The sequence below is a fragment of the Anabrus simplex genome, chromosome 4 (assembly GCF_040414725.1).
Source record: "Anabrus simplex isolate iqAnaSimp1 chromosome 4, ASM4041472v1, whole genome shotgun sequence".
Classification (NCBI taxonomy): Eukaryota; Metazoa; Arthropoda; class Insecta; order Orthoptera; family Tettigoniidae; genus Anabrus; species Anabrus simplex.
In genome coordinates this window covers 347965289-347978815 of record NC_090268.1, presented here as the reverse complement: position 1 = coordinate 347978815, position 13527 = coordinate 347965289, and the positions used below count along the sequence as shown (strand labels likewise).

Below are 13527 nucleotides of genomic sequence, written 5' to 3'. Positions count from 1 at the left end.
AAACAGCTTATCACCAATACACCGCTTTCAACCTCTGCACGTCGGTCACTCCCCGAGCGAGGTTTCTGATCATCATCGGAAGCCTTAATCAATTCCCTGTGAAAAATTATGCTACATTTCTGTAATATGGAAGAATACAAGTGTATTCTCTCCATGAACGTAACCCATGGTGGTTTTGCTATTAAAATTAGGATTCATTACGACTTTATGTAAGGAGTACTGTAGGAAGTGTTAAAGTCAGGAAAGTTGTAGTACAGCTAGTGGAGTATGCATGAATCAGGAATAGGAGTGGAACCAAGAATGAGAGATGACGACGCCTGTACGAGAGGTCCATCAAACATCATCCGCTACATAGATCGTATCCAGATAGAGTCTACAAATGGTGAGCTAATGGCATAAATTACTGCAAGTCTCCATGTAACAATTCATGTTCTTAGAGTTTATTTCATTCAATTTTTCTTTTGCTTCCGTAAGTTCACATTTTGTTAATACGCCGTTACGTCATGTTTTTCATCCTAATAAATAGCTGATTCAATTTGTATTTTCGGAAATTCTTATTAATGATCCTTAACTTCCAAGTTAGTGTACTTAATGGTTAGTATTCCATCACCCCACCCCTGGGAGTATTTAAGAGTCATTATTAATTATCAACTATCGTATTCAAGCCATAAGCTTGAAGGCTGGCGCCCATGTGTTTATGGAGAAACAATGAGATATTATATATTTATATTAAAATTAAGGTGATTTGCCACGTCACAATTTTGTCACACATCTGTGGGCAAGAGTGGGAACGACACACATTGATGTGCCTCTCGATATTAACGTCAAACAAAATGAGAAGAAAAATAACGATCACTCGAAGAATGAGTGAAAAAAAAAACAACATAAAAGAGGCAGTTGAAAGCCTAGGCCTCGAATGCTTTAATAACAATGAGCTGGAAGAAAACAAAATGTGATGACTTAAAATGCCCTAAGTACCTAAAACTTATCAACAATAATATTACACTGACTGAACATTGTTAGTTAAGATCTGCTTTGTCTCCTTTGTTGCCACTCATCTCCACTACAGCGCATTACTACTGCAATCATACAAAACCTACCTCATCAACAGCAGCAGGTCCAACAGCTAGTTTAAATAAAGTTGTGAAGATAAATACAATTAGTAATAACAATTGAAGGAAGATAAGACATTTAAATATAAACCAAAACAATACATACATTATAGGCTTCTAATGTATCAGCTTCAGCAAACATGTCCCATTCATTTTTCTTGCCATCTTTACGATCCCGCTTATCTAATTTATTTGCATTTTCTTTGTCCTCTTCTGCAGCATCATTAGAAGTAAACCTAGACTTTCTATTTTGTTGTTTCATTTCATCCTCTCCATCCTTCGAAGGAGTTGCTTCACTTGATTTTAAAGACTGCTCATTGAGACTATTATTGTCTTCTGACATCATGGCTGGTCTCTCGGAAGGACTACTACGTCCAGACAGATTAGTTACAGATATGTTGGAATCTTCACTAACAGCACCAAGCCTCTGAAACATTCACCAAAAATATTCTTCACATATATACACACTACCGCAATTAGCTATCATAAATACATCATAAAAGTTGGACAGCCTTATTTTTAAAGGATAACTTTCTTTTCAGGTATTCTGCATGAAAAATACATTTAAAAAAAATATAGGCAACAATATTATTGTACAACTTTCAACAACAATGACAATGGGCCTGTTGTACCTGTTGCTATTTTTTGCTGGATGCAATATTTTAGCATCTGTCCCTTGGCATAGGCCAGAGCAAAATATAGCTTCCACAAAAGTCTCAATCTCATTTATGGTTGTGAGTATATGGAAGCTGATGAGGCTTGGGTGGAGCAGAGTAATAACCTAATAACATTCGGAGCAAGACTACTTTGTCTGGATGATATTATTTACAATAATAATTATAAAATTAATGTCGTAATGGTCCACCTTTCAATACTATAATATGCAATATTTCTGAATTACATTACTAAATCAGCGATTAGTTTCGGCCTTGGCTGGCCACCATCAGCCTTAATGTAACACTTCTAATAACTAAACAAGTGTACAAACACACAATTGACATAAAACAAATGTACAAATACACAACTGACATTAAAAATCTGGGATGAACTATGTGTAAAATTTAAAAAATAAATTAGGCTCTAAATTCTTAGCATCTGGAGTAAGCTCATCATCCAAACTCTTTCTTGTGTTAATATTCATAGAATTGTTAGTTCCATCACTGCTAATCATTACAATTTCAATTGCAAAATGGGAACTGGTAAATGTTGATTCTGTAGTCAGGTCGTCAATCACCAAATCTACTTGAGTGATATTAGCAGTATGCAAGACACTGGACGCCACTGTAAATAACCACCAGCTGAGGCAGAGCTGCTGGATGGTGTTTCCACATCAAACAATGTAAATAAAATGTTCCCATAATGCTATTTAAAAACATGATGAAATACTGTTGGACATTGCCAGGATGGCACATGAAGAAATCGTTAAAACTGAGACATTTTTAATTTGTGGCTGGTATAATTTTGCAATTCATTACGGTGTCCATGAAGTTAACGTGAATAAATAATAGACAAAATTAATGAACTAAAGGAGAGAGCGTGTTAGTCAAATGGCATAGGTTATACGAGACTTACCTCTTGTTGCGACAATGGTGCGTGGCCTATTGTTGTGTGCCTCATACTAACAGTTGAGAGATTCAAAGGAAAAGGAAGGGGTGGGGCAAGGAGAGAGGTCGGGGAAAGGAGAGGGGGTGGAGGGAAAGGAGGGGCATGGAGAGGGGGAATTAAGGCGGGGCCAAAGAATGTGGGAAAACAGATGGCTGCTGAGGAAAAGTGCTGTGAATGTTATGAAAAACTGAATTATGACTTGTTGGTTTGAAGTTTCTGAAAATGGGAAGGTCAAATAGGATATTTGGCTTTTCTGAAATGTTATTAAAATTACGATTTGGGTTAAAATATTGATCTATATGTATGAAGCAGCTTTCTGTAATGGTAAGGAGGGGTCCTTTGTTAACGATTTTGAGAATTTCCATATCTTGTTTTGTGTCTGTGGATTTGTGATTATAGTCATGCATATGCTGTCCTACATCTGAAAATTAATTGTACTTCAGGGTATTGGCATGTTCCGAGTACCTTATATTAAAGTTCCTCCCAGTCTGTCTGATGTAAGAAGAATAACAACTGTTGCAAATAATCCTGATTTTGAATAACTATTGAACTTGTTTATGGAAGTGGCATTATGTAAGATTTGTGCATTCCTATTGTTGGTTTTGAAAACTATTTTTACATCGTGCTTTTTGAAGATGTTGGTGACTTTGTAAATTTGTTTGTTGAACGTAAAGATACAAAGGGAAGAGCTGTTTTGTTTATCTTTTTTCAAAGATTTGGTGATTGATGACTTGACTACAGAATCAACATTTACCAGTTCCCATTTTGCAATTGGAATTTGATTAGCAGTGATGGAACTAACAATTCTATGAATATTAACGCAAGAAAGAATTTGGATGATGAGCATACTCCAGACGCTAAGAATTTAGAGCCTAATCTACTTTTCCAATTTTACACATAATTCATCCCAGATTTTTAATGTCAATTGTGTATTTATACATTTGTTTTATGTCAATTGTATGTTTGTACATTTGTTTAGTTATCAGAAGTATTACATTAAGGCTGATGCTGGCCAACCAAGGCCGAAACTAGTCCCTAGTTTAGTAATGTACTTCAGAAATATTGCATATTAGAGTATTGAAAGGTGGACCATTACAACATTAATTTTATAATTAATATTGTGAACACAATTCTATACGGATCAAAACAATGAAGTTTATATCCTATGATATTATTTATTTATTTATTTATTTATTTAATTTAATGTATTTATTTACCACAAATCATGCACAATTTATGGATGGAGGGTTCACTCCATCTACATTAAATGCTTCACAGACTAACTAAAGAATTATTTACAATAATCACATTATTCACATATTATTTACACTTGTATAGTAACATTTATACTCTATAATATTTATACTCACTTTCGCTCCTGTTCATTTACACACAGATTTATCACATCTTTTTTACCTGATTTGTAAACTGCAATAGAAGCAAGGCTTTTATTTCAGGCGATAGTCCATTCCAGAGTCGTGAGGAGTGGAAGTAGTGACCAGATTGGTGGGACGAGGTACGAGCAAATTGAGGGACAAAATTAATTCCTCTGTGAACAGAGCAAAGGGTAAGGAAATGACAATGTCGCTACACTGAAAAACAGGAGATAATATGATCCGCCTTGTCAATACTATTAAGAAAAAGTTTAATACATATTATTTAATCGTACATGTTTTGAGAAACATCATTCTCTTCTTTAGCAAAAAAAATCCACTGACTTGATTTGAATGAAAATTAATTAGATGTTCAACTATTACAAGTTTATCGATTCAGGACAGGGAAAGGCAATGAAAAGGGTCGAGATTAATGGAGCTGGCAAGGAATTTTTAAAGGAAGATCAAGTCAGTTCTTCTGACAATAGTTTCAACTGAGGGAAGTTTAGCTGAATGAAGATGGGAGCAGTAAGTTACTAGCATCTCCACGTGGTGCTGTATGCTCTAAAGCTTGTTAAAGTTACTGACTGTGGTGGGACTCCAGGCAGGAAAACTATAAGTTAATATGAGTCTCATCATACTGAAATGGCTGTTCATAGGATTCCTGATTTGAAGCCTGTTAGATTCCTGCTTTCATAGGAAAGTTCGATAAGCCACGATGTTTTGAGGGCATTGGGTACCTTCCATGCAAGGGCAGGACATCGAAAATGCACAGGTGCCAACCTTTGAAATGGCTTTTCCGTAATCACCCTCCCATACCCTCCAAAAAATTTTGGAGTCAAATCCAAAGCACACTCATTCCTTCTGGATAATTACACCCTCTTTGACCTTCCCGACAACAATAATTCTAAAATATATCTTATTACACAATAAATTTGCACATTACCAGTTAATTTTGTCATAAAATATTCTTTGTAGCTTGTTTCCCACACAGCAGCTGCTTTTGTGTGGGATTTTTCTTGTAGCATCCTTCCCCCTGTAAGGACATTTTCACCTTGTGAACAATAAGCAATTCCAGTGTAGATGTGATTATTGTAGGCCTGAAGTCCTTCTGTTTTTTCCTATTAACACTGAAAACTCTTTCTGTGGGAGAGTTACTGTCGGGTACACTTAATACTGCAATAATTCAAGGTTATGTTTTAAAGTGAAGAATAGCAGAGTAGAGTTCCTTCATTCACAATGAATTTCAAGACGCACACGGGTAGCAAAAGGAAGTCACGATCGAATAAGTATCTTGCCAACTCACAAGCATTGAAACGAAGAGAGTCTAGTACTGATACTCGAACAGATTCTTTTTTCCTTCTTTCCCTATTTTTTCCGTAGAAATTATATTTTTTTATAATGTTGCTTTTCCGTAATAATTTACCCTTTGGCTGTAATTGTGAGGGGAAATCCGTAATAATTACGGATAATCCATAAGAGTTGGTACCTTTGAAAATGCATACAGTACAGTAATCGAGTGAATAAAGGCACTTGCACAAGCGAGCCAGCATAGTTCTTCTGTCTTTGAATCATGGTTATTTTTTTTGTTGCGCGAGGTTATGTTTGTCAGCGAGTTATCCAAATGCATAATTTGAATAATGTAAACACAGCTTGGATACATTTTGGGAATAGTTTTTTTTTTTTTTTTTTTTTCATGGCATTTGAAAAGTTTAAACTATGAATCAAGGTTAACTGCATGCAGTAACGGGTCTTAGAATATTTTGTGACGCGGCAAGGGTTGGCATTTCTGAATTACAAGTCGGCAGTTAATTCAAAATCACGTCATTCAAAGTCCGATTTTTGCGTCCCAATGATTTTGAATTAACAAGGCTTTAATGTAATAACTTTTTATGTTACATACCTACACTTGAGGAGGAACAACATGGATTTAGACCTCACAGATCAACTATAGACCTCATTTTTGCCACCAAAATGCTCTATGAGAAGTATTGGGAGAAAGGTAAAACACTTATAAATGTTTTTCTGGACATCGAGAAAGCATATGACCACACACCATGCAGGCATATATAGGAAAGTTTGAGACATAAAAAATTGCCCGATGACATCACAGCATGAGTACAAGTGATGAAACCAAGTGTTGTGTCCAGGTCCAGGATGGAAGATCAGGTTGGTTTGAAACAAAGAGTGGAGTCCGGCAAGGAAGTTGTCTTTCACCCCTTCTCTTCATAATCATAATGGATGAAGTTTTAAAAGTGGTTAAAAGACAGGATCCAACGACTGATAGCCTGGTTTTTGCTGATGATGTATTGGTGTGGGGTGAGAAAAAAGCGGTAGTACAAACTAGACTAGATCTCTGGTATGAAGCTTTTACAACCTTAGGTCTCAAAATCAGCAATATGAAGACAGTTGGCTTGGTGATGAGTAGAAACTCTCCAGCAGTTCATCTAAGAATTGGAGATGAGGAGATGGATATTGTAGACAACTTCCAGTATTTCGGTAGTGTTCTGTCGTCCGACAGTACCATACATCAAGAGATTGGCAACGGAATGCAGAAAGCTTCCCAATTCTATCACGATGTACGTCAAATATTTTGGGATGAAGCATTTCCACTGGTTTCCAGGATTGGCTTGTGAAGGTATATCTGGTACCTATATTGATGTATGGCCTGGAAGCAGCAACACTTGCTGGACCAACAAGGAGTAGTCTTCAGGCAACAGAAATGAAGTTCCTCCATTCTTGTCTACAAAAAGCAAAAATGGATAAAATAAGGAATGTGGATATCCGGCAACAGCTTGGATTGGAAAGAAGCTTGCTGGAGACTCTAGAAGTGAAGAGTTTGCAATGGTATGGTCACATGTAAAGAATGGACCCTCACAGGACTCCTCGAACATACTTTGACCACAATGTTCTTGGGAAGAGACTAAGAGGAAGGCCTTGTGATATTTGGGAAAAACAAATATTGAAGGACCTTGAAATTAGAGATGTGAACTGGCGTTGCATATATGAGCAGCATTTGTGGTTGGACAGGACAAACTGGAGGAGGCTCGTCCCTGTGATTCTTTGGAACTTTTCAGTAATCATATTCATGTACTTTTAATTTTCTCATCCTAAAGATTTTCTGCAGACAAACTTCACTTTCTCTATACCAGGCCTAGTTATAGCTCAATGCAGATTAGTCAGTGGTCTGTACCACTGAAAAAATCTCCAGAATACCCATACATTCCTGACAGATTTTCTGTATTCAAAGTCTATTCTGGATCTGATGCTGATACCCTCCCACGTTCAACAATGAATGGCCTTATGCTTGAAGAATGAATCTGCAACTGCTAAATCCATACTAGCACAAAAGTCTAGAAGATGCTTTCATTCCTATTTGCTTCCATATCTTCCTCACATTTGCCTATCACATTCTCAGAATCTTCAGATCAATTTCCAATTCTCGCACTGAAATCACCCATTAGCACTACCCCATCCTTGCTCTTGACGCTGACTATGATGTCACTCAGTGATTCATAAAACTTGTCAACTTCATCCTTATCTGCTCACTCACATGGTGAATACAACTCTTTGTTGACTCAGCCAGTTCTACTTTCTTTCTTCCATAAGCCCCATTAATATTAACAGCACTCAATCAAAATCTACTTCACTCACCAAGTTGTTTCCAAGGGATCCGTGGCCTGTCACATGGAAATGGAGACATAGACATTTGTATTAATTTCCATTGTTCCAAAATGCAAGCATCCAATATAAATTTTGGATTATCAGATCATCATGCTCAAATTTTGCAACTAGAAATTGAGAATGTTAACAAACATTGAACCAAAATGAAGCAAGCACAATTAACTTGTTTTTTCTCTGCAGTTGCATGTGACACTTTCATTAAAAGTCTTGAACTTCAGACCGGGGCTCCAATACCATTTGGTCATAGCATCAAACAAAAGTATAGAACCTTTTTAAGCATTTTTTAAATGCAATTTGAATTACATTTTCCAAAAAACTTGCAGTAATTAATGAAACTTCAAAAAAAGTCATGGATCACGAAGGGTTGCGGATTTTAAGTCAAAAATGTAAATTACTAAGTAGATTAACACAGCAGAGTTGTGACCTGGATTTTTGCAAGTATGTTAAAAAAAACTACAAATCAGTCTATCGAAGAGTTCTTAGGGCAGCTAAGATCATGGACAATAACAAGAAAGTTAGAGTCGTGCAATAAATCACGAACCATATGTAATCAGGGGAGAAAACAACAGACATGGAGCTGGAAATAAAGTTGCTGCCATAAAAAAAGATAAGGGACTACAAATCATCTGGCTAATTATATAAATGATTTCTTTCTATCCCCACCATACAAAGTTGAAAATACAAATAAATCAGATGTATTACCAGGACTCTGTGCAAAACTCTATGTAAATAACTCCAGTAACAGAATTGAACTTAAAATCATACAGTCTTCAAAGAATAAAACTTCCAGAGGTGTAGATGAAATTCCCGCAAAACTCGTTAAAAAATGTGCTCTTTGTCTGGTACGGCTTTAACTTATCAATGAATCGTTTTCTAGTGGTCAGTTTCCTAATCTCTTAAAAATAGCTAGTTATCCCAGTCTTTAAAAGTGGAAACTTACATGATTTACATAATTACAGACCAATATCAATACTTCCTAACTACACCCGGGTGACTGGTATGGGACACTGATGATGATGATGATGAAGATGATGCTTCCTGTTATTTCAAAAATATGTGAATGTGTTATGAAAGATCAGCTTACTAAATTTTTAATCAAATATAACTTGTTAAATAATGCATAACACAGGTTCAGAGCTGGCAAAAGTACTTTGCTTTACCACATTTTACACAGTTGGTTGTAAATGCTCTTGATAATGATTAAACTGTGATAGGACTATTTCTTGATCTTTCAAAGGCATTTGATACTGTTGATCATGAAATATTGTTGCACAAATTATACCAGACTGGAGTTAGAGGAATTGTTAATGACTGGTTTCGATCATACCTGGAAAAATGATCCCAATTAGTTTCTTATATAAATGATTTCTACTTACAGATATCATATTCTACAACAAAAAAGAAGCCCTCACGCTATCACCAGAACAAATGTACATTGACTAACATCGATATAATTTAAACCTTACTTCAAGATGTATGGCATATCAAGTGAAATTCAGCTCATAATAGGCACTATTTAACTTAATAATGGCACATGCAATCTTTCATAACATCTGTATATCAAGATAACTTCATCACCTGTATACTAGCAGTTGTTAAGGAACATTGGAACGAATGAAAACAACTATAAGCCTCAACTTTAGCATATATACACCGTGTACTTACCAATTTACAAGTACAATGCAGCAATAACAAGCAGTACAAATCAGAACAAAAAAAATTGGTCCCATTTTACTTGTTTTTACCATTTCATTTATTTTTAATTGGCCTGTTACATCGGGTCTAAAACTTTTTATGTATATATATCTTGAAGACTATAAATGCTGTAAATATCTAACAATTTTACAAACACTAGTGTAAACAAGTGTAAACTTATTTGATGTTTAATAGATTAGGTACATGAGGTCATATGCCTCACATAACAAGTACTTTTCAACCCAAAGAATAAGATCCATTTACTATTTTAATAAGCAACTTTTTAATGTTTGGTTTAATTGAGTCAGTTATATGAAGGTGTAATGTTTTACATACGATGTTTTTGAAACCAATTTAATGTGTGTCAGCTGAGGATGACCCCATAGGGGTCGAAACCGGTACTGACTGAATTTACTGCTCCATAGTAAATAAATATTGTATTGATAAGGTGGAGGCTTCTAAATTATTTTATGTTGTAGCAGCAATCAATACGGAAATGAAGCTAATAGATTATGAACTCAAATCCTGTTGGCATATTTCAAAATATGTAATTGTACGGTCTATGAAAGCTAAATAAATGAATGAATGAATAAATCATGATCAGTTTGAGTGAAAACGTAATTTGAAATACATACCCTAAGCAACTCCTCCCTCTCTTTTCTTCGTTTTTGAATGATTTGCTCTTCATCTTCATCCTCTTCAATGTCAATATCACCCAACCTGCAGGAAAATACACAAGCAATATAATTTTATATATTCATTCATTTTTATAATATTCAGTAAATAACTCTTTCAGGAATACTTACTCATCAGATGATGAAGATGACTTCTCAGCTTTCAACCCTTCTGATAAGCTGTCTTTATATTTATCTCCTCTATCACCTCCCCTGCTCTTATTTTGTGATCTACAGTAGGTAAAACAAAACATCAAATTAATACATATAAAGATATAAAATGTACAAAATGCACAAAAATGTCTCATTCAAAGTCAACCCAAGGAAAACTCTTGCGTGGTGGTTTTTTTTTTTTTTTTTTTTTTTTTTTTTACAATTGGCTTTATGTCGCACCAACACAGATAGGTCTTGTGGCGACAATGGGACAGGAAATGCCTAAGAGTGGGAAGGAACCAGCCGTGGCCTTAATTCAGGTACGGCCCCAGCATTTGCCTGGTGTGAAAATGGGAAACCATGAGAAACCATCTTCAGGGCTGCCAACAGTGGGGTTTGAACCACTATCTCCCAAATGCAAGTTCACAGCTGCACGATCCTAACCGCATGGCCAACTTCCTCAGTGGTTCAAAGAGTCCCGAGTTTGATTTCTGGCTAGGTTGGGGATTTTATTCCTGTATGGATAATTTGCCTGGCTCAAAAACTGGATTTTTGATTGGTCTCAATACCCTTCTCTTCATACACACATAAAACACCACATTACCAACCACCACAGACACATGCAGTAGTGGCCTCCACACAGGGTTAGCATCAGGAAGAGCATCTAGCTGTTAAAAAAAAAAAAAGGCCAACCCACTTATGGTTCATACCCGTGGGAAAAAACTGTAGATGAAGATGTTGATGATTATTATTAATATTATTATTATTCTGTGTAGTGTGGCTATTGCTAGCCTCGTGCAGTCAAAGGGTACAGATCTCTGCACATTGTTATGAGAGTATTTAGGGGTTGTAGTAAGGATGTAAAGAAGAGAGCATATTTGTCTCTGGTGAGACCTCAACTCAAGTATGGTTCCAGTGTATGGGACCCTTACCAGGATTACTTGATTCAGGAACTGGAAAAAATCCAAAGAAAAGCAGCTCGATTTGTTCTGGGCGATTTCCGACAAAAGAGTAGTGTTACAAAAATGTTGCAAAGTTTGGGCTGGGAAGACTTGGGAGAAAGGAGATGAGCTGCTCAACTAAGTGGTATGTTACAAGTCATTAATCTCATATTTGGTCCGTATTGACGACAGTGATTACATATAATTTTAAAAAATATTTGTTTAATGTCAACCTAGTCAATACTTACAATTACCACTATTGTGGTTAAATGATTATAAATAACTGAAAAATCGTGAACATGTTTCACCCTTCTTAACGGGCATCATCAGCACTATGAACAACTTTAAAAATAATAGTTACATTTAAGACTGTCTTGCAATAATCAATCATATAAGATTGGAATAAAATGTGACATTAAAAGTTGTTTTTGATACCATTATTAAAAAGTTATAAGTAAATCTTATAAACAACTAGTTAAAACAATTGTAGGTCAATCTCATAGTCTAAAAAATATATATATTAATGTTGGTAGGAAGAATGTCAAACGGCATTCGTCTGAAATTGAAATGGATCCATTTTCTTTAACATTTGGTGAAGGTCCATATTAAGCTGTATTCATCAGCAAGTAGAAATTCGAAGAATAATATATATACAAAACAAGGGCTCTAATTAGTCATGTAGTAGAAGATTAGGTCAGGGATGATCATGGTAATTCTTCTTGAGTTAAATTGGTTATGTAACCAGTCGAATAAGAATACGTTGAATTAAAAATATACGTCGTAAATTCATGACGATGCACTGGATTGAAGATATTATCAATATAATTGTAGTATCCCTTCTGTTGTGTAAATTTTCAATGATTAGAATGTTGGATAGACTGTAAAGAAAAATATAAAAAAAATGCATTTAAAGTGTATGTACAAAAAAAACAGTTGTGGTTGTATACGGTTATGGGTTACGTAAAAATGCGTACTTACTCGAATGCCGTAGTGTCTAACTTGTTCTGTTGCTAGCGGTAATCTGACCGGCGTTTCTACTACGTGTATTGTATGGGTGTGGCGGAGGGAGGGGGACGAGTTGAGGGAGGGAAGAACTAGGCGGACTGGTACATACTGGTGTCGATATGGGAGGGGGATTATTCGGAGGGGGAATTATAGGTATGGTATCTGGGGGCGTGTTTGGAGTTGTTGTATTGGTAATTTTTAAAATATGCGGGATTCTCTTTTGATTTGGGATAACTGTTTTCAACAACTTAGGTATTAATGTGTACAAAGGACTCTTAATTTCCGTGTCGTCATTAAGGTTATAATCCTTATTGAACATTTTGTCCAAATAAATATAGATATTTTCAAATTCGTTCAGCAGTTTTTCCTTGTTAGTATTCTTTATTATTATTAAAATTAAAATTATATGTAATAAGTGGTATGTTCCCAGCTGTCAGTGGAGAGATGGCGTGGGAGGACATCAGTAGACGAATAAATTTGGATGGTGTCTTTAAAAGTAGGAAAGATCACAATATGAAGATAAAGTTGGAATTCAAGAGGACAAATTGGGGCAAATATTCGTTTATAGGAAGGGGAGTTAGGGATTGGAATAACTTACAAAGGGAGATGTTCAATAAATTTCCAATTTCTTTGCAATCATTTAAGAAAAGGCTAGGAAAACAACAGATAGGGAATCTGCCACCTGGGCAACTGCCCTAAATGCAGATCAGTAGTGATTGATTGATTGATTGATGATTGTAAGGTAGAGTTGCAGGAATACTGAGAGCAACAAGTATGGGCATGGGTGCTAGAGTATTAATGCCTCTATAGTTTCCACAAGCCTGAACCTTCCGTTTACTCTAATAAACTGGAATCAGCACACTCATTCTCCATTCGTCTGGCATATCTTCATTCTCCGTTATGTTGCTGAAGAGATCTGTGCACCATCTACTGCTTCATCTGCTAAAGCTTTCTGCACTTCCATTGGTATGTAACACAGATGTCTTCATTGTTCCTCTCTCTCACTCCATATCTTCCCTGTATCCTTCCAATTCCATCACACTTTTCTCCTACATGACCATGCAAAAAAAAAAAAAAAACACACAACAGTCTCTCACTCCATGTCAGTTCCCTCACTACCTCATCTACCTCTGCCCAGAAGCATACCTTTTCCTCTTTACTGCCCCCTCCCTGTGGCGAGTATATGCTCATCAAATTTAGGATCTTACTCGCCCTTTCATGTACATTTTTCCTATCTGATTTTCTATTTACTTCAACTACGTATTTCTTCAAGTTGTGGCCTAGA

The 13527-nt window shown here is 35.9% G+C and overlaps 1 protein-coding gene across 7 annotated transcripts in view; it reads right to left on the bottom strand.

The window, feature by feature from the left end:
• The window catches only part of Prp4k (Pre-mRNA processing factor 4 kinase), a 355103-nt gene that overhangs the window by 224960 nt on the left and 116616 nt on the right, over window positions 1-13527 (bottom strand). For all 7 annotated transcript variants that reach the window (XR_010859850.2, XR_010859849.2, XR_010859851.2 and 4 more), the window contains exons 7-9: window positions 10276-10374; window positions 10105-10189; window positions 1219-1539 (exon numbers count right to left, since the gene is read on the bottom strand). Coding sequence is in view for 2 of the 7 variants with exons in the window: in XM_067145757.2 (XP_067001858.2) it covers window positions 1219-1539; window positions 10105-10189; window positions 10276-10374 (505 nt within the window). In the remaining 5 variants the exon portion in view is untranslated. The remainder of the gene's footprint in view (window positions 1-1218; window positions 1540-10104; window positions 10190-10275; window positions 10375-13527) is intronic.